This window comes from Musa acuminata, chromosome BXJ3-11 (genome assembly GCF_036884655.1).
Source record: "Musa acuminata AAA Group cultivar baxijiao chromosome BXJ3-11, Cavendish_Baxijiao_AAA, whole genome shotgun sequence".
NCBI lineage: Eukaryota > Viridiplantae > Streptophyta > Magnoliopsida > Zingiberales > Musaceae > Musa > Musa acuminata.
In genome coordinates this window covers 28,814,915-28,840,152 of record NC_088359.1, presented here as the reverse complement: position 1 = coordinate 28,840,152, position 25,238 = coordinate 28,814,915, and the positions used below count along the sequence as shown (strand labels likewise).

Sequence of the window (25,238 nt, the reverse complement as noted above, 5' to 3'; positions counted from 1 at the left end):
ATTAATTAATGCAGTCCGTGGGCCGGTCCAGGTTTGGCTACTTAGTTAGTTGGGCCGGCTGGGCCGACTTAAAACTTGGTCGGCTACCATTGCAAAGCTCTCGCTAACTGTCACGACGTCGACCCAAACGTCGACTCGTCCTCCCGCTCGTCGCTCCTCCGAACCCTAGCTAGAGGAATGCCGGACGCAGACGACCCTCGAGCTTGGATCCATGGCGACGAGAGCGCGAAGGCCATGCTCGCTAGGGTTCTCACGGAGCGCTCCTTCCTCCTCCTCCCGCCCCTCCACCGCCTCCCTCTCCGCGTCGGCAACGTCGTCGAGATCGCCGGCCCCTCCCCCTCCGCCAAGTCCCAAGTCCTCCTCCAGGTACGACCGAACCCATGGGTTTATCCTCGGCTCGCCTTGCTCTCCGATCGCGCCGCGCCCCCCAGTTCTCCACCCATGATCGTGCCGCTTCGCTTGGCCAGGCTGCTGTACACTGTATCCTACCCAGAGAATGGAGGGGGCTCCGTTTCGGGGGATTGGAACGCATGGTGATCTACTTCGATCTAGATTGCCGCTTCGATGTGCTCCGCCTCTCCCAGATCCTGAAGCACCGTATAAAGGAGGTTCTCGGTGAGCATTTTGAAGCTTCTCTCCTTGTCTATTAACCGGTGGTTGGCATTTTAACGATTACTGTCTCATCCAATTTAGTGGCATTACATCCGAATGGAGCAAGGGATCAAGATCAGGAAGATGAAAAATACTGTCGTTAGAGCAATACTTTGGTTACAAGTAGCCAGAGATTTGATGTATCTGTCTCATATATCTGCTCTATGTATTATTCTTTAGAAAGCCCTTAGTACAGTATGAAGTGTGATTTCCTTTGCATTTACTAGTTTTTAAAAAGTACGGTCAAACATTGTACATGTACACCCAAGCCCTTGCCTTTTACTAAAACTGGTAGGTTTCTATCGCTCATAAATGGCCTCTCATATTGTCTAATCAAATAGATGAGCGAACATAGTTAACAAATTTACTGCCTACTTCATTGAATGACTCAGAACTTTGTTAAGAATATTGCAGTTGCTTGGATCTAGAATTTGGTGTTTCGCATTCTCACCAGTGGAACAGTTTTGTTGATTGGCAAAATGGGATCTCTGAGTTTGACCATTCTTTTCAGTGGCACAAAATCCTCACTGGGTAATGTTTTTTGCTATATGCTTTTGGCAGTTGGCTTGGTTGCAACTAACTACTAGAAGATTTAGACTGGAAAATGAAGGCCATTCTGGAAGAGTAATGTCTCCATATCAGCTGTTTCTGCATAGTTGAGATTGGGTCATCTTTGTGTAATTTAAGGTTGAGCATATTGCAATTTGGTTACAGTCAACAATTAATTCAGTTTTGCAATGGAGAAAGATGCTTCTAGCTTGAGGTTCTGTTATTGGATTACTACTATAAGAGGAAAATTATATTTGTAAGATCTAAAATCTGTATGAAGAATGAAAGAAAAGAAAAAGGTCTTCTTCATGTGAGATCTCATGTGTCTCATGACTTGATTTACTTTATCTCTAGTCGTATGATGTTTTCTCATTTTCTTGTCTTGGATATAATTCTAGGGTTGGGTTATACATGCTGGTGATCATGAATCTAATGTTTATGCTTGCTTGTACTTCTCTTTTCCGATTGAAGTGGATTAGTATCTTTTCATTACTGGAAAATATAACTTCATTACTGATATGTTCTCTTGCTTCAAATGGACTTTTGAGGGAAAGAGTATTATTATTACTAATCACTCCCCTTGCATGTCTGTTCATCTGCTTATGTTTCTGTTCTATCCAGAAAGATATATTCTGTATAAATTCACACATTATACGAATGACTTTTCCGGAGTTGCTACTTTTAGAAGATTTCACTTTAGATTAATCTTTTACAGGATCTACCAACAATTTTGGTCATGGAGTACAAGAGGGCTCTCAAGAATATGATGACGAATTACTTTTAGCTTGCATGAGGCGCTTCTTGTACATCCGTTGTTACGATAGCTATGAATTTATAGCTGCTTTGAAGGCAAGCTCTCTTCATTAACCAAATATCACCTTATAAATAGTAGGACTAGGAACTTGTATCCTTGCTCGTATACTTATGAAGATTGTAGATATTTTTTCAGCTTTGACATAAACATTGTACCTGCACCTACAGCTTTCACAGTATAATGATTTGTTAAGGTGCTTATGAGCATTGCTTAAGTTGACTTTTCTTTATTTTTTTTCTTGTAAAACTTGGAATCATTTATCTTTAAAATACAAGTTTCACAATAAACTGCACATATGAGTATATAGCTTAAACATTGCAATTTGCATCCTTCCAAATATTTCAAATGCTAACTTCTAGAATTGCAATGTTTAAGTGCAATAAAAAAAAGTTTTAGTTATATATTTCATTATTATCTCTATTCATAGTTGTCTTGAATTTAGATCATTGATAATCAAATGCAGCTTTGCATTCACTTATACTCATGGCCCTTAATTGCATGTGTATGATAGTTATAGAGATCACACAGTTTTATTAACTTCACTCATCATTATGAGAAAAACAAGTAAATTCTAGTAATCCAGTGTATCAGTGCAAAAGATTTGAATGATATACCATTTTGATAACTGATGAAGTAGAAAAATATTGGGACTAATGCATGGTTAATGTTTATTTTTTTTTCATATAAAAGACTCAGCTGATTCAGTTTACCATTCTTGTATTGATTGATTTTACAGACCATGCACTCACACGCTCAAACTGAAAGTGAAGCTCTTGGTGTTGGTATCCAATTCCTTATGATAGATAGGTCCTCATCTGTTTTCAACTTCCCATCTTTTAATACGAAAAGAATTCTGTACACCATTAGATCAATAACTTGAGACTACGCCGCATGGCCCTTTCACATAACATTCTATAGTTAATTTGGTGCTATCCATGATTACTAAATATACAATATATTTGATGTGTTGGGTGGGAGTTGGTATATCATCCATTTTTACATTTAACAATGTTATAAATTAGTAGTATAATTGTAGCATTTTTAACCTGTTTCATCTGCTTTGTATTGATGAGTTATTTATCTCAAAATTTCTCATGTACCTGATAAATAATACTTGCATGTTATCTTCACTTTTAGGATGTATACATTCATGCCCATTCATCATGTTGTGGTTTCACCATCCTTCATAGGCTGTTTTATTTTGTTAGCTTTATATTATGATATTTTTGCCAGTTGATAGCTAAATGTACTGGTTGGAGCTTAATTGATTCATTGTGAAAGTTGAAGGTTCTGAATCTATGTTTCTTTTTGACAAGTATGATAACTCATCTTGATTTATTTGACATCATAGCTGACAATGTTTATCTGGATGGAGGTTCTGGGTGTTGGCAACATGGGACAACTTGAAGTTGCTTGTTAGAACTTAACCTTAAATCTCTCTTACATTATGTTTCACAATGTAGGTGTAACATTCTTTAATTTGTCTATCTAACATTTAATCACTTGCTATAACAAGTAAGATGCCAGTCTTGTTAAGTAATTAGGCATGAACTCATTGATGTTCTTTTTGTTAGTGCTTTTGTTATTTTGAGCTTTTATTGCAAGGATTCTAGTGTTGGAACATATATGAAATTTATTTGTCTTGGCTTATTCTTGCAAAACTAAATAACGAAGATTTGATTGCTTTCCTCATTTGTGGATCTGTATTGGGTGTCACATTGACTAGGAATGCAAAATTATCATGAATTGGAAAGTGAGCTTTGGAATACAATTCCAAAAGGGTACAATGATCCCAATAAAAAGAAGCAATAATTCTTTTCTTAGCCTAGTTTTTCCAGGTACTTGTTACCAAAGATCAAATAAGGTTTGTGATAGACAAATTATGACAATTTAATTAGACCGTTGAACATAATCATGTGGCCCTGTTAGGTCTTAAGATTGAATTGTTGTGTAAATTTTGTTATCCTTTTCTGTTCACCTGTTTCAGTTTTCAGTGAACCTTTATCTTCATATCTCAAACAAATGAACTTAGCATGCCCAAGAAACTGATTGTACTCTGATGACATTTTCTTGACTTTCTTTGACAGCATTGGAGCTTTTTACTGGATTGATAGAGCTTCCCAGTCTTCACCTTATGGTAATTGTACGAGGTAGGTATACTTCACGTCAGCTTCTTTTAACTCTCAAAACCTATGCTGAATAAGGGTGTTGTTAAAGATCCGATCTTCCTACATGGTGATCACATGTAATGTCTGTTTAATTCAATAAGAGTCCTATGTGGACCTCCACACCGTTCTAAGCTCCAGCAGAAGGCATCTGTACATGCAAATTCTGGAGCAGTATAGCAAGGATGACTAGAGGATTCATATGAGAAGTGTTGTCTCAAGAGATCACCTCATTTTCTTTGGAGGAGGGTAAGAGTACCATGATACAGATGCAAAGCCCACATGACCTTTTCTTGGCTGAGGGTTGTGTTTAAGGGGGTTTTGGTTGATGTCTGAAACTGTATGATTTGTGTCTTAATTTTTTCACCTATTAGTTAAAGGACTAGCTTACATCAGGACTAGAGTTATAACAGAAGCCTTTTCAACCCACCTATCATCCAAGCGCATTGAAAAGACTAGGTCTTATGGTCCTCTTTATTATGTTTTTATTAACAGGTCTCAAAGGCTCTCTAATTTGTTAATAGATTATATATAGATTATACATCTGACTCCTCTGATATCCTACCTAGTATTAAACTTAAATTCACTTGTCATTTTCATTTTTCTACTCTCCTTAAGCATGCCTCATGTTGAACACATTGGATAAATCGATGCTCAATGCCTGGGACCAATCTTTTTTTGTTAGTCTCATTGGTATGTTTTGCAGGAAAATCATGTCATTTCAAAATCTGGTGGAATCTATTGTTGAAGAAATGCGTAAATTTTTAGAGGTGCAACCTCTATTGGTGTTGGCTTCCAAATCATGTATATTTTTTGCTGGATCATCAACAACTGATGTACAAAGGTTGGTTGATATCCATTTTTTTGATGTTTCAAAATTTTTATTATCATTCTTTAATCTAGTGTTGACATTGCAAAGTATATTCCTTCCAAGTGTCTTTGGTATAAATGAATGTGATATAACAAAGGATTGCATTTGTCGATCAGCATGTGCCAGAACAGGTCAACACGCATGGTGATGGAGAGTTAACAATGTATTCTGGTGACCTATGTTAAAGGTGCCAATACATAATGTAGCCAATTTTTAGCCTGTGCTGGCTGCCAAATTTGCATGCCATTTTGTTGTGCCAAAAAGTACTTGGCATCAAGGTTTGACATATCGAAGCATACTGCTTGGTTCGGGTGGTATGTACCAGTCCGACAAAGGACCGATATGGGCGGTACATCATTACACCTCAGTATATTATGTGTTGATATGTTCGGTACTGTTTGGTACGTATCATACTGACAGATGATTGATACACTGGTACAGGCCGGTAATGCGAACTATGCTCGGCATATGCTCTGAAACAACAATACTTGGATATAACCTGATATTAGTACTGCTCCCTTTGCTTACACTCAAAACTTGCATCTGTTAAAATGCTGTGTTACAATTGTTACGTTAAAATGCTATGTGTTACAATTGTTATTTTATGACTTATGAGGTTATAAGTGAGGGACAAAATTGAACGCGACATATCATTGTGCTCCATGCAATAACCATGATATAGAGACCATCTTTTACAAATCGAGTTGCTTTTCTTCTCCTGGAGGGGAAGAGATGGTTGACAATGAGATTAATGGATTCTTGACGTAGAGTTGGATTATAGGTTTAAATTTATCTTTTTGTTAAAGGATTAAATTTATCTTTTTTGTACTTAACAGTCCTAAAGAGTTGGATTATGGGTTTAGATTTATCCCTCTGTTGAAGGATTGTGCAAGTATGAAGATACATAATCTATTTGAGAGTTGTCTTTTGTCTGGGTGACCTATCTCTCCGCTTGATCTTCGCTCTTGTTCTGTTTTTCATATTCTGTCATATACCTTTCGCTCTAACCCTTTTATATCTTTTTCACTGCCAATCTGTTTGGCTTTTTCTTGCCATATTGGTGTAGCCTTACAGATGGTTTGTTTCAGTAAGCTACTTTTTCTCCAATATTTTCACTTTGAATATGGCAACTTGATATCTAGAATTGGTATATTGTTTATTTAGAATTGGTATATTGTAGTTCTATGTTTTGACCTTTCTAGTGCATTCATTTCATTGTGCGTATCTTGATGGTGGACTTGGAGGTTGTGGTAATGATTTTTGATGTCTTTGTAATTCATTGGATTTTGTTGTGGTATAGGTAGACATATAAATGTTCATTGCCTGTTCTTTTTCCAATATTGACATTTTCTTAGTTAAATAGCCTCAAGCCTTCTTAATATTGACAATGCAAATTTAGCAGGCCACTAAGTCCAAGATTTGCTATTTGCTATTTCTACTTCAAAAACTTATATTTTTTTCTTGGAGGATGTATTTTTTTTCTACTTAAAAAACTTGCCACTTATATGGTACAAAAGGGTACAAAACTTGCCACTAAGTTCATGATTTTTTTTTTTACTTTAAAAACTTTCATTTTTCCCTTGTAAAAATAAATCTTGGGGTAAAAAAGAAGCTATTTTTGGATAACTAAAATACAACAGTCCACTTATATGGTACAAAAGGGTGTGTTCTTTCCAACTTTTGGAGGGCATAAACATGCTAAAATACATAATTGCAGATATTGTAAGGACATTCCCAGTTCTAATTTTTGTGTTAATATTCATGATTGTTTTGTATAAACTTTTAGGACCTTACATGGCAATGGCTGCCAATTTCTTTGACCCTTTTGGTTGATGTTTAAGTGCAGAAGATGTGTCAGAAAAATTGAGAATGTGTGTGATCTTGAAAGAGCTCATTCATAGGAAACCTCTATGATTGTTCTGATCAAAATTGTACAAATCTGGGTTGATTTGTTTGGTATTGCTGCAGCAGGCAGAGTAACTCTAGTTCTCTGTACTGAAGAAAATGTTTTGTCGTATTGGAACTACTGATCAGAAGTCTTCTTTGCCATGCTGTTTCCGTTGACAGGACTCCTACAACATGGTCTTCAGAGGATAGAAACCAATGGAGAACTTCAAACAAGCAAATTGAGAAGTTCTTGTACCGTGAGTACATGCCTTCGGCGTGGCAGGTTTCCTTTATGTTTTTTATCATTAGTTTTTTATGCTTATATGAGTTGCATTTTGGCACAACTAATACACTAAAGAACTGCAAACAAAATAATTATGTGTTCCCATTGCATTCATCAATGGAAGGGGTTGAATTAATTGGCTATTTCCTTGTCTTTTTTGTGGCAAATGAGGATAATTTAGTAATCCTTGCTAATTACATATGCAGGCATTTGTTACCCACCGAATACACTTGCAAGTTTCAGGTTTGTCATTCCTTCCTTTTCCAAGTTTGTGGTGAATTTATGCCCACGTTTAGTCTATTCTTTGGTTTCTTAGAATAACTTCTTTCAATTACTGTCATGCAGATAAGTTTACTTATGACAGAAAATATGGTACAATGCCTATATATATGTCCGAGTGGGTGCAGCCTCCGCTGAATGTAAAAGATCAATTTGCTGTTGGAGATGTATGATTCTCACCTTAGAACCTCATGATTTCATGCTTCTAACAAAAGAAATGACCGCTGTTCCTTATGTTTCTTTTTTGAGGGGTAGGGTGGCATATTTCTGATTACCTGAAGCTACATCAGGACAAGTAACCTAAGGGATCAATTCTCGCCCGACTTCCACCACGATTGAAACTTGGTGAGCTGCATTCTCTCTTTGCACATTCTGTTGGAATTTGATGCATCAGTGGCTGCTAATGTCGTTTACTAGAATAGACTGACATCCATTCACTGTTTATTTTTCTATACGCATATTAGGAAGAGCTTCACTGCACTTTCTGGTCTAAAAATGTGACTTCATTGAATGTGTGCTTTCTAATAACATGTTGGCCTTTTGGAGCTCTCCAAACAAAAAAGTATTGTTTTTTAAAACAAAAGGCTGTATTAGATATAAATTAAGAGTACAAAATACCCATAAGACCATGGTAAGTCACCATGCCAACTATGAGTTACAATGAGCCTGCTTGTTACATTCTCTAGGCAAAAAACATTTCACAACTGATACTCTATCAAAAAATAGCCAACTGTCATAGAGTGAGTATATTCCTAAAAAATCCATGGCATGGCATCATAATTGTTTAGGGCCTTCACCACCTGAAGGCAATCTGATCTGATCCAGATGCTATGAAGCCCCTTGTCAGCTGCCAAATGTAATCCATCCAACACTGCTTCGCTTTCAGCAGCCATCTCCGAACTGGCTGATGCACGAGAGCATCCTGCAGCAATTATCTGTCCATGCTCGACCTTAATGACAACACCTATACCTGCGATATCAGCAGCACTCACCCATGAAGCATCAGTCACAATAGCAAACCCAAAGTTAGTTGGGTAGTATGCTAATTCTTGCTGCATCCAGTCCTCTACATCCCCCTAGGGTTGGTGTATCATAATCATTTCCTCATTGATTAGAGCACACACTCTATGCCATTAGAGATCTTACCTAGGCCTATGATAATCGTTGCGATGGTTCCAAAGAGTCCAAAGCTAAGCAGGCAACACAAGAAAGAAGTCTCTATCTGTTCCTTTCCAAGTTCATCCCCCTCTTCCAACCGTCCGTTATTTTTCCACTCAGAGAATAACTCATAGGTAAACTGGATTTTCTGTTGAACAAACACCCAGTATCAATACGTGGAATGATCCCTACTTATGTGGTACTCCTCTTCTCTTTCTGCTACATTTGTAAATTGTGATGAATACTGCAATTTTGCTGATTTGCTTTATGCTAACAAATGGAACATAGATTATTTACTTGAAAGTTTTTCATCCTAGCCTGATTAAGAAGGTAGCTGTCATCCATGTGCCACTCTCCCCAGAAGAAAATGTTTGGTGCTGGTCTCCCCATCTGAAGGGGATCATGACTTGCCAGAATCCATATAGTTCCCTCGTTAAAGAGCAGCCTTCATGTGACATTACTAGGGCCGACTGGAAAACAATGTGGCTGGTTGCTATGGTTCCAAAAGTCAAGACCTGATAAAATTATAGCTTGAGGTAGATTACCTATTACCAAATGGTTCTCAAGATACTCTCTCGTGTATTCGCTTCACACATTCTGCACTGACTCATGGTAGCATGGGAGTACGAAGAATCATTTGCTGTACAAAGGCATTTGAGCCTTTGCTTTATCATAGTGTCAGCGTGTCTGACTCATTGATACAGTTTGGATTTACTATAATTCAAACTTTTTACCATTATGTTTGTTGGCGGATGCTGCTGCAGAAGTTGGTTTGATTTTAGTGGGTCAACTAGGACAGACTGTGTTGAGCTTTGATTGTAGATGAAATTTTCTTTTATCAAATTGGTAATTTAAATTATATGTGTGTGTGTGTGTGTGTGTGTGATATTCGAGTTTCATACACTTTGAATTAAGAATGAAGTATATATTTTTTAAAAATATTATTTTTTAGTGTTTTATAATATGTTAATTGAGGTTGTTGTAGTCTTATAATTATATTAGTAAAAGAAGAAAAAGATGATAAAAATTTGAAATAAGGCATAATGAGATTAAATTCTAGACTTCAAAATAATCTCTTAAGCATCTCTAACTTTGCCTTTGTCTTATCTATCAACTTTATAACTTATTTTTTTCTCTTATTCTTAGTTATTTTTTTTAAATTTTTTTTATTAAGGCTAAGAAACCCTAACTCTAAGAAAGATTGAGGTAAGAAAAACTTAATCTTTTCTTGTTATATCTAGGGTTTTAGTTTTATAGATTATAGGCAGATTTTTTTTATTGCTTTTGAGTCACCTAGATTTCAAATTTATCTTTGATTTTTGGATATGTTTTGGATGATTCTCTTATAGTTGTATGGCCTCTAATATGACATCAATATACGATTGGTACATAAAGTTGTGATTGTCCCAATATGAGATATCTAACAGTCCCTTATTTTCTGAGAAAGAGTTCTATTCAAGTTAAATTGGCCCCCTTAGATATGTGAATAGGTTTTCTCTGATATGTTTTAAAAGGTTTCCTTGGAGTTTTGTGAAATTAGGAGTTAAGTGAATACTATCTATATACACTAAGATATGTGGATTATAAATTCAAATAGGCCTAACCTAATAACATAACAAAAGGACAAAATATATGTTGGTAGTTGAATTTAGTTTTATGTCTATTAGTTTTCTATAAAAGTTTATGATAATTTAAGGTTGTTTAGTTAGCTAGAATAGTAAAGTCAAATTTTTTCGTAAAATTATATGATGGTTTGATCGATACTAATTAGTTCATTTGATTATAGATTGAGTAATTTTTTTATAAAATTTTATGATAATATAAGATCGTTTAATTAACTAGAATAGTAAAGTGAAATTTCTTCATAGAATTGTACGATGATTTGATCAATACCAACTACTTCATTTGATTATAGAGTAAATTATTAAAAAATTTGATGGTAAAATCTAGAAAGATTTTTAAGGTGAACATAATTTATTTTATAAGGGATTTTATCAAATATTTTTTTTTATAAATTATTATAAATTGATAATTCATTAGGTAAGGTTTCGTAATTAAAATATCTTATGATACTATGCTCTTAACTTGATAGGTGTATCATTTCCTAGCACACTCAATTATCAAGGAACGTGATCTTTCATTGGCATTTTCATTTTTGAGTTCAAAGTATAAGTTTAATTCACAATTGAATAGTGATCATATAAATTATTATATGCATAATGTATTTCAGAAAATATGTTTTGATTGTCATGAGTTAAGCATGAATTAAATATGAATATATATATTTTATAAGTATAAAAATATATGAATTATAATAAAAATTATTGTATGCATATATATATATATAATGATGTGTGATGTGGGAGTGTACGTATTTTTTATGATGTGTGGTGTGAGAATGCATGAATGTGTTACGTCGTACACTATATGTATATGCTATAACGTGTAATGTGAGAATGCACGTATATATTATGACGTGCGGTGAGAGTGCATATATGTATTATGACATATAGTGTTGGAATGCTACTATGCTCTTAACTTGATAGGTGTATCATTTCCTAGCACACTCAATTATCAAGGAACGTGATCTTTCATTGGCATTTTCATTTTTGAGTTCAATCAAGTATAAGTTTAATTCATAATTGAATAGTGATCATATAAATTATTATATGCATAATTTATTTCAGAAAGTATGTTTTGATTGTCATGAGTTAAGCATGCATTAAATATGAATGTATATATTTTATAAGTATAAAAATATATGAACTGTAATAAAAATTATTGTATGCATGTATATATAATGATGTGTGATGTGAGAGTGTACGTGTTTTTTATGGTGTGGTGTGAGAATGCGTGAATGTGTTACATCGTACACTTTATGAGAATGCACGTATATATTATGACGTGCAGTGTGATAGTGCACATATGTATTATGACATGTGATGTGGGAGTATATATATATATATATATATATATATATATATATATATATATATATATATATATATATATATATATTATGACATACAGTATGTGAATACATCTATATATTATGCCGTGCGGTATGAAAAAATATATATGTATTATGACGTGTGGTGTAACAATGCATGTATATATTACGATGATGTGTGATGTATGTGTACATGATATGATATAATGTTTACAAGTGTATGAATTTGTTATATTTCTATGTGTGCATATAATATAAGCATATAGAACATTTCAATGGAAAATTTTACCTTCTTATTGTACATATATTATATTTTAGGATTATACTTGCTAAAAAAATCATAGCATAAGATATTTAGCATTAAATAGCTTACATCAATGATTTTAAAATGTTATATTAATGACATGATATATATTTACCTAACTAAAATTATAAAGATATATAATGATTATTAATTATAAATTTTATTTTACATGTAAGAAATGATTAGGTAGGGAAGAGAATATATACATGCTCAATGTGGAAATGAACGATGATTTATAAGTATTTTGTGTATAAATTTTAAACTACAAGAGAAATTCTTTTATTTTATTTAGTAAATTAATATTTTTTTTTAATTTTATGATTATATATTTTTCATTGTACTTTTATCAATAACAGTAATAAAAATTAAAATATAATATATATATATATATAATTTTTATTTTTAAATTTTAAGAAAGATAAATTTATAAATTTTAATCATTATTATTATCATTTTAAGAAAGATAAATACTGTCATTGCTTTTCTAAGAACGATAAAATCATTGTTATCGTTTTCCTCTCTTTCAAACGTAATATAGCCATCAATTCATTGGTCATTTATTTTAGTTTTCATGTTTCCTCTTATCATTTTTCTTTTTTTTCTTGCTTGATCTAATAAGGTTGTCTTTTTTTTGTTACTTGATCTAATAAAGTTTCTAAGGACGAGTACATCCTCATCGAATTTTGATTTCTTCTATCATTTCTATTATTATGCTATGTTTGATAAAGCAAAGGAAGGTTACTTTTTTTATTCCACCTGATATTGTTTGCTTGTATTCCAATCTGTTTTAATTTAATTGATGGAGTGATTGAGAATACAGGTGTCTGAATGTGTTTCTCGTTCATCACGCTGCGTGGGATACACGCTCTCCGTGGGGGATATTGCCGGCATCAAATGATTAAAACCACGTAATTAAAACCCTAACTTAACAGAATCAAAACTCGCCAATTGTTCTACATCGACTTGAGGCTTTCGGATCTAAGGCTAATGTAACTTCTATTCCATCTGAAATATGTAATTTCTTTGACTTGTTGGAATCTTGTAATCTTCTGTTCTCTCTCTGGCTTCTTACATTCATCGATTTGACCTCAACCTACTTTAGTTTTCATCTGCGTCAGGCTGTAAACTTAAAATCTTTCAATTTTCTTTTACATTTGCGTCATAAATGAAACCTTTGAACACATCGTTTATATCTTTGATATCAAGTACTTTTGACCATTTTTTTTCATTACAAAATTTGATTTGCATTGTCTGACATTTCTTTCATATTGAAACCTCTAATATGTCAAATCCTTGACCATTTCTTTTATCGCTTTCTTTTTCTCACTACCAAATTATATTTTCAGAAACAAATGAACTACCCGTATCATACATAGATTTGACACCTCCAAATGACACTCATGTTGGCATGCAGTGGATGGAAATAAAATGGTGTTACGACTCCTTATGGTTGTTGTCTTAACCAGTTAGTTATACACCAAGAAAACAATATGTTGACCAACACTATGATTCTTTGAATCAACTCCCAGAACACTTTTTATTTCCCACAACTTTAGAGCAGTCACTGTTGGGCATACTAAGCTAGTTTCCTAAGGTTTGATCAGTTTTCAAAGATCATCTGTATAGGACTGGGAAAAGATGGCATCACTCAAACAACCAAGCTATCCTGGAAACCTAGAAGAGAAGCTACTTTGGTGATGTTTCAGTAATTGATGACAACTTAAAAGGTTTGCCCATCCCACAATATGGAGCAACCCTCCTGAGACTAATAAAATTGAAGTGCAATCCCTCATTAAGCAAGCACTATGGCATACCAGAAAATCACTTTTAACATGTAGAGGCATAAAAAAATGCAACATATGATTATAGTAGCAAGTACTTCTTTTAACATGAAATAATAACATGTGCAAATACTGGAGAATAGAGATTACCAGTGTTACAATGAACAGCATCTTCTGACGGTTGATGAAAATAACCTGCAAATTTGGCTGGAGATGAGAGCAATTCAAGAACCTCCATGCCGGTGATGAATCAAACAGTACACAAAAGCAATATGCAGGAAAACAACCAGCAAAACGAGGAGATCGTCTAGTAAACCAACGACTCCATATTCGTCTGTCCAACAGTATCAACATCAATTGTTAAAACATGATATGTGGTTGTCAAAATACAAAACTTTTTAAGGCAAATACCCATAAATAATCATGAACATGTGGTCTTACCTTCTGGAAGCATGTCCACCGGACTCAGCACATACATTGCACTTAGTGACAGCTGCAAAAATTTAAATCTCAATAAACTTACCTTTCATAAAATGTATATATGATCAAAGCGATTTCCATTTGTGTTCTCATCTCCATACATAGTAACAATAATTTTGTCACTAAAATTTGGTGCTACTATCAGATAACGGGGAGATAGAAACAAATTTTCCACATGCTCAGTGTTCCAAACAGTGTTTCCTTATGTGGTGTACGACCATGTGGCTATGCATAATAGAATATTGCTTATGTAAGCCAGATAGATATAACTAAAATTAGCATATGCTGTCCACCTAATTGTGAGCATAGGACTGCATATCTGGATTACTCTACGGCATATAGTCGCCATTCTCACATGTTACAATCAATTCTTTATTGTTACTGGTACTAAAATCAAGGTAAAATATAATTGGTCATATGAATTTACATTAATGTTCTAAAACTTTATTTTCTTATTGTTTGTCATCGGACTGTCACTTGTATTGGTTCCTCAATTAATATCAGAATTCTAAAATCCAAATAAGTGTTGTTTGATATATTTTTTGCTTGGAAGAGATGTGAATAAGCATATTAAAACAACAGAATGATAGCCTTGAAGGAAAAATATATATAAAAGTATTTAATGTGATCATATAGGAACATTTGGTAGCATATCAAACTAGAAATAATATGGACATAACTCGGTGTTATGACATCTTGCTCATCTAGGGTCAAAATTCTGAACATATATCAGAATTCCACTTTTTATATTTGAGCCCATGCAAGACCATCTCTTTTACCAACGAACACATTTTTTATGCACCTTTACTATAAAAGAATTCTAACCTACCTTTGGTTTGTGATTGTCATATCTATGAGTGCACAGTAATTGCCAACGTTTCCATTAACAAACCTAGATATGTTATTAGACAAATAACTACCAATCAAATTAACAAAACTCGTCTGGACATGTTGGTTATGCCACTTAAGAATCACAAATGCATAAACATCAAGAACTTAGAGAAAACATACAAAGAAAGAAACAAGGCATAGCTTTGCATACAACAACAGATGCAGTTTTATAGAACATAACAATTTCAGGAGAATGTGCATGCGCACAAGCAGGCCTGCACCCACGCACTGATGCCGCAGATCCGCAACCCTGCTCGTCTGCATGCACAGATGCATGCATACAGCTAAGAGTTGCTCTTTAGCAACTAGATACAGACTTGTAACTAATTAATTTAAAATATTTTGCATCATCATTTTTCCTGAAATTTCACTTTTACTTACGGCAAAAGTGATATGTGCTCTGAAGAGAGAAGGCAGTGGCCTCCGCGGATCCATCAGTTCCATTGCCAGCCTTCTGATGAAGAATGGAAGGTCCTGTAACTTCTGTGATTCCAAAATAGATGATCTTTTAGTGACTTGGTTTTCGGTTGTGGTATCATCTATGCATCAAATAACTTGATAAATAAAACCAACACAAATAAACTAAGCAAATAATCTGAAAATTCTCTTTAAACAGAGCCTCAGGTCAAGGAGCAGTAAATGTTCTAACTGTTTAGGACTTAAATGCTTTACACATGAACTAGATACATACGGTGAAGTAGAAAACAAATTGGTGGATATGCTTCATATTTCCCTCTAACATCCTTCTAAAACAACATGAATATTGCATTCCATCAATTTATTATAATTTTTCTTTCCCAACTAGAACTAACTTTTTTGTTGGAATTGACCTAACAATATCTTAAATTTAACTCTTTGTAAAAAGTAAAGGTTTGTATAAAAGCATAAATTCCATTTGCAAGTCTTTTCCCGGGATCTATCATTTGAAACAAGATGAATTTGACAGGCAGATAATATTTCTTAGAATCAACTTTCTTATTAACCCCTATGAAATTTCATGTCTATAATGGGAATTTACCTGTATGAGGCTGGATGGTTCTCCACCAAATGAACGGTTGTACTTCTTAATGCTTTTAAGAACCTGGTTAGCTTTTCTGTCCTTGCCCTCTTGAACACTGGCATCAGTAGGTTTCAGTAAATTTATGAAACAACGACAAATGGGGCATTTGCATTGCTGAAAGATGGATCCATGATGCCAGACGCTCAGAATACACTCTCCTGTGAGTGTATAGAGAATAATCTTAAACGACCATGATCAATCAATTAACAATACATTAAGAAATAATAATACTTCTGACTGTAGTGTCATTTAACTTCAACAGTTGTGCCAAACTATTTTCTTATACCAGTGTTAATCAGGTATCAGGTGCACATCAATCAAGATATTAAAGGTAGATGATAACACTAATCTTTAAAGCTACAAACCATACATCTCATCTAAGCAATTTTGTCACAGTTATGATCAGCAATATGGACGAATGTTGCTACTGAAAAATATAAATGGTTATACTTCATTAATTCAAGTAAGATCTCAATGACTAACTACAAGAGACATCACACACACAGAGGATGGGAACTTTTAATTATTTTCAATGATTAATCACCATGAAAACAAGAATTCATGTCAGAACCAATGACAGAAAGTGACTGGAACACAATCACAGGGAAAAGGAAAACAATGCAGAATTAAAAAAGGTTGCCGTCATTTTTCTGAGAAAGTTTACATGTAACCTTTCAAAGACAGTGTTAACCAAACATATTAAAGCAGCACCTTGATGATGTAAAAAAACAGAACAGTTCATGATATCTAATTAATTTGTTTGTTTTAATTAAGCCTTATTTGGTAGCACCAAATGGAGGCTAAATTCTTTGGTAGAAATATTAGTCACTGATCTCTATCACCATAGCAACTTATCCCTTCAAAAGGGTGGCAACCGAACAAAGCAAAGCAGAAAAGGAGTCCATTTTTTAGCCTCCTTGACGGCGGCTTTGCTCCCTAATCGACCTCTTTCTACTTCTAATCCCTTCCCTTATCTTCCACTTCTTCACTCCCTTGCTTAAGATCTATAGATAAATCCTTGTCCATTGAATGTGGCCAATCCCATGCTCCCAATAATCATTACGAGCTTCGCAATTGATCCCAATTAACAAGGGGAAAGAGATCAGCGCAAAATTCGGATTTCAATGAGAAAGCTCAATTGGATTGCAATTGATCCCACTTACTGGTGCGGATGTCAGAGAGGAACTCCCCGATTTCGATGTGAAAACTCGATCGAAATCGGGAGAGAGAAACCCCAGAGATTCGAAACAAAAGAATGTTAAATTTGCACCCTAGAACTGCGGATTAGGACTCAAGATTGCAATCAGCAACCAAACAGAGAGAGATTAGAAACAAAAGAATGTCAAACTTGCATCCTACAGCCGCAAACTAGGGTTCGAGATTCGGTAGCAGAGAAAGGGGAGGAGGGGGTTAGGCCTCACCGCAGAACCAATGGGAACAATTGGCTTGGCAGGGGTGCGTGAAGCTTCCAAGGCAGATCGAGCAGGTGTCGTCCTGTGGCGGCGACTCCATTCACCTCTCTCTCTCGCTCTCTCTCTCTCTCTCTCTCTCTCGCCTCTTCGGTTATAAATAGGACTACAACAAACATCGATGTGGAGTCCGCGGTTCCGCGTGAGTGTTTGTTTGCCTTCAGCAACGACGCCGACCCAAACAAACGAAGAATAGGAAGGAAGAAAGCGACGGTTAACCTCCCGACTTCGATTCGCGTCACAGTATAAAATTGACGCTCTCTCATCTTATATTAAATATTTTTTATAATCATATGATTAAGATAACCATTTAAGAAATAGAAGTATTTTTTTTGAAATGTTAGAATGATAAATCTGATGTTTAGAAAACAAAAAAAAAAATTCTTCTCTTTTTAGACTTTTTTCAGTATTTTTTCATAATTATAATCATCTATTTCTTAGTATTGTGTTGTCATATTTTTGATATTATTGAAATAAAAATATTATAATTGAACAAATTTATCCTATGGACTGATTCATAGAAAAAAAAAATATTCTATACATTAGACAAAAAAAAAATGTTGTTAAAGAATTCTGAAAATAGATGATTTTTTGGAGAAAAATAAAGATTTTTTTTTAAATTAGCCCAAAAAATATAATACTAAATAAGTGGATATAATCTATTTGCGAAAAAAAAATAAGTGGATATAAAATTTATTATATTAAAGAATCAAATATAAAATGGTATAAATATTATTGTGAATAAATATAATACTAAATTATAGTTACATGTGCTTATGTTTCGAAGATCGAGATAGATAATTAAACCAAAAATAAAATTATGACAAAAAATAAAATAATTTAAGATATATCTTTGATTAAAAATTATAAAATAATGAGGGCTTTGGATAATATGATTTTATATATTGCCAGATATTCATAATCATTAATACTGACTTAAAGAAAATAGATAAATATTTTTAATATTTGTAAGAGCGAACATAATAATAAATATATATATATTTTTCTCTATTTATTTATGATAAGCATTCTACTATTGTAAGATTACGTGTGAATTAGTAAATCAACTTACGAGATGATTTTAGATATCATGATCGGGCTAACTGGTTTATCAACTTCGTTTGGTCTAAGTTACTAATCAAAATACTTAAATTGAAGTTGCTAATAATATACTCATCCGATCCTTATAAGTTAATTTTAATCTTATCCAATTTGGATTACATATATGTTTTTGAATATAAAACTCATACACAGACTTAATAGTCACTTTCATGTTCTTAGAACAGAGCCAAGCATTTGCTGAAGGGATTCTGGAGTTCATGTATTATTATCAGAAGTAGCTGAAATCAAACTTTTAGAATGTGAATGAATCTTTTTCTGGCTTTGAATTAATAGTGGATTCATCGAAGTACTAAATGCCAGAGAACAACACTATGTCAAATCAGCAGGATTTTTGGCTTGGATTACGTATACTACTCAAAGGTTCTCTTCAAGCTAGATCTCTGAAAGCAGTCTAAAACAGGTGTTCGATCATGTAATCGATAGCTCTCTCCTGCTTCATGATTTTGATGTTCTTAAAAGCTTCAGTGCTCGTTGTTTTTTGATTTAGAGGATTCAGTCTTCCATCGACACTCTGGAACTCTTGACATGAAGAATAGTGGATGTTGTCTTTTCTAATGGAAACAATGGCTCATCATGTCAGCCTCCTTTTTCACCTGCAGAGAAGGAACACAGTCCCAGGCTGCCATTCCAGAAGCCTTTTTTCATCAAAAGGTGCAGTGCCAGCTTGTCTTGTCAACTGCAATTTTGTACTGCAACAAGGAATCTGCAGCCCTACATTTCTCTTGTTCCTGCTCCCCTGGAGCCATTCATGATGGCAAGAAGGAAAGCAGCTAATAACAGGAACGCAGAGCAAGGGGGGAGAGAGAGAGAGAGAGAGAGAGCGAGAGGAAAGAGAAGCAGATTCGTCCTTCCTGTTTCCTCTTAGCTTTAAGACGACAAGTTTCCTGAACACAAACAAATGCTTCCTTTCCTCAGCAGTCACTCTGTTTCTTGGTCTTATACTTCCTCTAATACTCGAAACAAAACCTTTTCTATTACATCTGAAAGCAATAACATGGAAAAACAAAGAAATCCGGTAGATTTGGATCGATGGCAAGGAACAACAAGCTCAAATGTTACTGCTATTTGTGTTAGAACACAGAAAGAAGAACCAGTGTGAAGACTCGTTAGAACTTGCTTGCTTGTTACTGGTTCTGCCTACCTTCTTCTTCACCTATGGCTGCAAATATCCAGTAGTTTCTTTCTTCCTTCCACGATCTCATCAAAGAAATCATCTATCTGGCCCACAAGCATGTCAGTTCCAGTTCTCAGCATTCCAAACCATTCTTTCAATCCCTCCACCTTCCCCTTTAGGCTTCCTCCCATGATCTCTGACTCACACCCCATGGCCGCAGCCCTCTCCAGTTCTTGCAGTAGCTCCTCAGTCGCGGCCCTCGCCTGCCGGAACTCATGCATCAGGATTCCCGGCCGGCCGTCTGTTCCTTCAGTCTCTTCTACCACCCTCTGCTGCAGCCTCGCTATGGAGGCCATGAAGCCGGGGCCGAAGAAGAGGGAGTCCTCCATGACTGCCGGCTCGGGCCAGCAGGAGACTGATCCCCACAGCAGGATCATCAGCAGCAGAGAGCTGGAGTTCTTCAGCGCGTACAGCACTCCCCTGAAGCCATTGTATCCGTTGTTGTACCTGGATTCCATGGGCGCCCGGTCGTCGAACCGGAGCGACATGGGCTCGATCCTCGTCTCCATCAGCACTCTGTTTTCCTCCTCCAACCCCATGGCCTCTCTCCGGCAAATAGATATCGCCCGCTTCACCTTAACAGATCAGAGAAGTCGAAAAAGGTCAGAGCTTTGAGAGGGAACAGAAGAACGAGAGCATGGGAGCCAACGCAGACCTGGCGGGCGTGGTGGGAATTGGGATTGCGGCGCCATTCCTCGAGCGAGGAGACCATGTCAGCTCCGGCGGAGCAGTAGTTCTCCATGCCCGAGACGCCAAGCTTGATCACATGGCAGACGTCCCAAAGGCGGGAGCTTTCGTCCATGTACTCGTCAAGCCACTTCCCACCGACAGGGAGGTGGAGCTTCGGCACCAGGTAGGTGAGCTGGGAGTGGAGCGACCGGAGCAGGCCCGCGGCGCGGTAGAGGAACTGGAGGGACATGAAGGCGTCGGACGCCAGGGAACGGTCGAGGTCGTCGAGGCCATGGGCGAGGAAGGAGAAGAAACCATTGACAGAGCTGGAAGAAGGCTTCATGGTGGAGAAGGGAGCTCGGAAGACGAGCACACGAGGTTGGTGGATTCAAGGGGGATGGGTGTGGCAAGACAAGGGAGGAGCTCGGCCTTAAGAAGATGATCGGTCGAAAGCAATGATGAAGGGTGTCTGCTGTGGAGGGAGAAGGATGATTGGGAATCTGCCATGGCGCATTGTTTAGTGGTAGAAAGAAGTGCAAGCCATGGAATCTGGAGAAGCAAGCTGATGAGCTCTACCTGTCTCTTCATTGCTCCTTTCTTCTTCCCTTAACTAAGGAAGAGAGTTTGGCGGGCTTTAATGGTCATGGCATGTCATATTACACGGCTTTGACTCATTCTTCTAGGAGTTGACCATAATACTAATAATTATCTTGTCAATGCATGGATAATTAGCCATGAGTTTATTATTAATATGATCCTATTGGAGTTCAATCTCGTTCCGATAACTATGATTTCAGGTGGCTAATGCAGGAGGAGGTGCAGCTGGCATCAAGATTGGGACACTTTTGTCCTCCTCCTCCGCAACCCAACCACGGCGTTGCCCCACTCCTCGGCCACCTCCTCCCTAAGCGAGGAGCAGTGCATGGCGATGCCCTCCCCTGTTCACCTCTGGGTTAAGTGTAGCTGCAGCCGCAGACAAGCATCCGACATTGCTGCGCCACAAAGTACGGCATCGCCAATTACCATGTGGATCGAGCTACACGGAGTCCTTGTTGTTGGCGACCGAGAGCGACCTTCGCCTCGTCTCCCCTGCAGCCTCAGGTTTGAACATGATAACCTGTCTCTAAACTGATGCCAAAACTCTACAGTATCTTATCTCTGTTTTATGCGGACAGCTCAAAGACTGCAGCAAGAAGAGGGGGGAAAGCTTCCTTTGGTTACTGAAGAGCATCTACGTCGGAAGGAGACAGAAAAGAAGGTTGTAAAGGGAGGGAGAGGGGCTCAAAGCACCTGAGAGCCATGCAAAAAGGAGGAGGAAGGAGCTCTCAAAGGGCATCATGTGATTGCTGCTTACGTTCATGCCCGCAAGAGAGACCAGAAGCAACACAGGTGTCCCCTCAGCTCATCATCGCCATGATTGCAGCAAAGCAGTCAACATCTGATTCCAAGATGGCCTCCTAAATTGGGGATGGCGCAGCACAGGGAGGCTCTGACAAGGCTGTGCGATGGAAACTGCTGCCAGCTGAAGAATGATGGCTGGTGTTTCTTTCATTTCTCGTCTTTGCAGGTGTAACATAAAAGAACACAAAGGAGGATAGCTTTTGGTGGGTAAAGAGATGAACACTGAACAGGGCACTGCAAAGGTATGGATGAGTGTTCCTTCCTTTCATCATTCTTGTCCATGATTTTGTGCTATGATGGTGCATGGGCAGCAGTTTTCTCAGACTGGGTCTCATGTTCTACCAGCATCAAGAGCAGGAGTAGTACAGCATCCACACAGTTTCATGCATGCATGAGTCATTCTACACCAGAAAAGAGGATGATCAAAAGAAGAAGAAGAAGAAGATAAATAAAAGATGTCGCATCCTGTGACTCTAATGAAGCATAACATCAATGGTTTCTGCAATGTCTAAATAATAATAATAACTCAAGAATTAAACCTACAATTTTATTGTTGATGACAATTCAAAATTTATAATTGAAATGTGATGGATCTTTGTCACTCGGTCCAAATATTGCAAAGTGACAAAGGTAGAGTTATCCATAAAAGGATAATAGGTTTTAAGATAAATTACGCATCAACAAGCGCCCGTGGCCTAATGGATAAGGCGTCTGACTTCTAATCAGGCGATTGTGGGTTCGAGTCCCACCGGGCGTGATTTTTCTGCATTTTACTTTGTCTCGTCGGTCCGCCAGTCGCCATCGTCCTCACGTCCCCTTCTTTCTTCCTCTCCGTCGTCGCAGTCACCACTTCCCCTCCCATCTTCCTCCAACCTCTTCCTCTTTATTGCTGCAGTCGCCGTCTCCCCCTTGTTCTCGCAGGCCATCTATGTTGTGTACACCCCATCACCCTCTCCTCTTTTCCTCTAACCTCTTCTTCTCCGTTGTCATGATCCCCACTGTCCTTGCCCTCCCCTCTCCACCTTCGGTTGAGAGTCGATGTTACCGAGATCGGACGAATGGGAGGACATGCAAAGGAGGAGGAGACACAGAGGAAACGAGGGTGTGGGTAGTGGGGCAGTGGCGATGTCATACGGGAATAAATGGAAAATGGAGCGTTCAACGAATAAGTGAAAATAAAAGGTTTTTTTAGACAGAGACACACACAACTCCACACTCCAAAATTGAGCCGTGCTCTCTCTGATCTCAACACCTCTCAGGATTCACAGACCGAAACGATGGAAGCAAACACAAGGAAGTCATGTTGCTGTAGCAGAGGAGGAGGATTCAAGCCACTTAGCGAAGCTACGAAGAGTCCTCATGTCGGCCCGATAATGGCGTTGAGTGAAGTCCATGAACTGCGCCCATGTGAAGTCCGGGTACAGCCTCGGCCCGCCGCCCACATCCTCCGACAACGGCGGCGGCGGCGGCGGCCGGATCACCTTGTCCTCCCTAGGGCACACGAAGAAGGCCAGCGATCGCCGCTCCCTGTGCCTGTTCACCACCGCTCTGTGCAGGCAGCTCTTGTACCTCCCATTAGATAATGCCTGTCGAGCAATAATAATAAATAATTATTGTAATTATTATTATCAATAGATTAATGAAAATTAATTTACGCATCAAAATGTTGACACTTAATCAACACCGCTGTTTCGCCTATTTTACTGCGTCTACATGTTTTTGGAGTACGTGAATCTTAAAGCTGCATGTAAACGTGAATTCTGCATGCTTCGGAGCAGAGCACACATGGTAATGTGGGAGACGATCACAGACCATGAAGGTGTCGCCGATGTTGACGACGAGAGCGTTGTGTACGGGCCGCACGTACCGCCACGCGCGGCCCGAGAACACCTCGAGCCCCCCTACGTGGTCCTGCTGCAGAATCGTCAGCGCGGTGGGATCGCAGTGCGGCCCGGTGCCGAGCGTCAGCTCCGGCTCTTGGCACGGCGGGTAGTAGTTGCATCGCATTATGGATCTGTTGTCGTCGAAGAACTCCCGGTAGGTCATTCGATCCGCACCCAAGCTGATAGCCAGGAGCTCCATGATCGCCAGCGACAAGCCTGTCATCGCCTCGCAGTACATCTGATACGCCAACCTGCAAGAACAGAAGCGGCTGGGCTCGTTACAGTTCCATCGAGTCGAGCATGGTGGTGCGGTCGACGCTGAAGCTTACCCCATCCTCTCGAACTCTTCGCCCAGCACGGAGACGAAGTAGTCGATGACGATGCGCTCGGAGCCGGCGGCCTCGCGGTAGCCGAAGGAGAGGGTCTCCTTCCATGGCAGCTTGGAGGAGAAGCGATCTGCGTGGGCGCCGGAGTAGCCCCACACGCCGCCGGGCTTCCGCCGGGCGCGGAGCTTGTCGCAGAGGGGGAGGCGGAAGAACTCGTCCGTGCAGTCGAGCGCGTCTCGGGCGAGCAGCTCACCGACGCCGTGATTGACGACTTGGAAGAAACCGTGGCGTTCGCATGCGTTCGCGACGAGCTTGGCTGCTCGCATGGTGGATTCCTCGTCGCCGTGGAAAAATCCACCGAGGTCCACCACCGGGGCGTCGAGCTCTTCGGTGGCGGCCGGCCTATCGGTGCTCGGCCATATGAAGGCTTTGGGGATTGTGGTCTGTTGTCGAAGACTCGAGGAGTCGAAGATTACACCACCTGCATTCCCATGGCTGATATCTAATGGAGGGCACAAGAGAACAGAGGTAGGACTTAAATCCATGAGAGAGAGAGAGAGAGAGAGAGAGAGAGAGCATGGGATGATGATTTCGGATACGAGAGGAGGCATTTGTAAGGGCCAAGCAGCAAGATGACAAAGGGCTAATGTAGCTTACAAGTGACATACGTTTGATTGTCCGGAAATTAAACCCTCACAATGCATGAACAAGTAAAATAAAAAGAAACTTTGACCTTTGTCCTTCAATCATTTTGACATGAATAGATAGAAGACCTTTTGACTTGAGCATGAGGGGGAGAATTCGTTGACCCTCCGACAAACTTCTTTTAGCTTATAGGTTCTTCGTCGGGGGCACTGTGTTGCCGGTGGAACCTTTGAGCCTTGTCGTGCTCCATGACACTGCATTAACTTGGGTCAGTGGTGGATGATATGGTAGGAAGGGCCGATGGACCAAGTCAACTTCATCTATCCTTTCATCAAAATCAACCCTCATTTGAGATCCATGTAAAAAGGTATGGAATTAATGATTAGGTATTGGTAGTTCGAATCAAACATAAAGAAGAACGTTTAT

The 25,238-nt window shown here is 38.0% G+C and overlaps 4 protein-coding genes and 1 non-coding gene across 14 annotated transcripts; 2 read left to right on the top strand and 3 right to left on the bottom strand.

The window, feature by feature from the left end:
- The first annotated feature begins 93 nt into the window (after positions 1–93).
- LOC135653149 (DNA repair protein XRCC2 homolog) lies at positions 94–9,396 on the top strand. Of its 3 annotated transcripts, XR_010502334.1 has the most exons (11): positions 94–366; positions 468–615; positions 1,916–2,049; positions 2,751–2,821; positions 4,102–4,164; positions 4,886–5,023; positions 7,118–7,220; positions 7,427–7,463; positions 7,566–7,666; positions 7,755–7,844; positions 8,975–9,396. XR_010502334.1 is itself a non-coding variant. In XM_065174716.1 (10 exons), the coding sequence occupies exons 1-10, from the start codon at positions 178–180 to the stop codon at positions 7,776–7,778; spliced, it is 1,008 nt and encodes a 335-aa protein (XP_065030788.1). In that variant the 5' UTR covers positions 94–177; the 3' UTR covers positions 7,779–9,396. The 3 variants fall into 3 exon arrangements, 1 of the variants encoding a protein (XP_065030788.1); XR_010502335.1 differs by having other exon boundaries at positions 7,118–7,194; positions 7,755–9,396; XM_065174716.1 differs by having other exon boundaries at positions 7,755–9,396.
- On the bottom strand, positions 7,874–17,771 carry LOC135653150 (uncharacterized). 8 transcript variants are annotated; one of them, XM_065174722.1, is made up of 7 exons: positions 17,545–17,761; positions 16,082–16,281; positions 15,445–15,546; positions 14,134–14,185; positions 13,980–14,026; positions 13,843–13,899; positions 8,449–8,469 (listed from the first exon to the last, which is right to left on the bottom strand). In XM_065174722.1, the coding sequence occupies exons 1-7, from the start codon at positions 17,633–17,635 to the stop codon at positions 8,464–8,466; spliced, it is 555 nt and encodes a 184-aa protein (XP_065030794.1). In that variant the 5' UTR covers positions 17,636–17,761; the 3' UTR covers positions 8,449–8,463. The 8 variants fall into 8 exon arrangements, 6 of the variants coding, with proteins under 6 accessions (XP_065030792.1, XP_065030794.1, XP_065030795.1 ...); XM_065174723.1 differs by having other exon boundaries at positions 13,843–13,887; positions 17,545–17,760; XM_065174720.1 differs by lacking the exon at positions 13,980–14,026 and having other exon boundaries at positions 7,874–8,469; positions 13,843–13,887; positions 17,545–17,765.
- Positions 17,772–19,665: 1,894 nt separating this feature from the next.
- Positions 19,666–21,137, bottom strand: LOC135652298 (uncharacterized). The gene is made up of 2 exons (XM_065173136.1): positions 20,544–21,137; positions 19,666–20,463 (listed from the first exon to the last, which is right to left on the bottom strand). Exons 1-2 carry the CDS (start codon positions 20,898–20,900, stop codon positions 19,864–19,866), a joined length of 957 nt encoding a protein of 318 aa, XP_065029208.1. The 5' UTR covers positions 20,901–21,137; the 3' UTR covers positions 19,666–19,863.
- Positions 21,138–22,642: 1,505 nt separating this feature from the next.
- On the top strand, positions 22,643–22,715 carry TRNAR-UCU (transfer RNA arginine (anticodon UCU)). The gene has a single exon. It is a non-coding gene; the product is annotated as a tRNA-Arg (tRNA).
- Positions 22,716–23,099: 384 nt separating this feature from the next.
- Positions 23,100–24,754, bottom strand: LOC135652076 (gibberellin 20 oxidase 2-like). Its single transcript, XM_065172722.1, has 3 exons — positions 24,171–24,754; positions 23,771–24,092; positions 23,100–23,544 (listed from the first exon to the last, which is right to left on the bottom strand). Exons 1-3 carry the CDS (start codon positions 24,710–24,712, stop codon positions 23,257–23,259), a joined length of 1,152 nt encoding a protein of 383 aa, XP_065028794.1. The 5' UTR covers positions 24,713–24,754; the 3' UTR covers positions 23,100–23,256.
- Between the last annotated feature and the right edge of the window lie 484 nt (positions 24,755–25,238).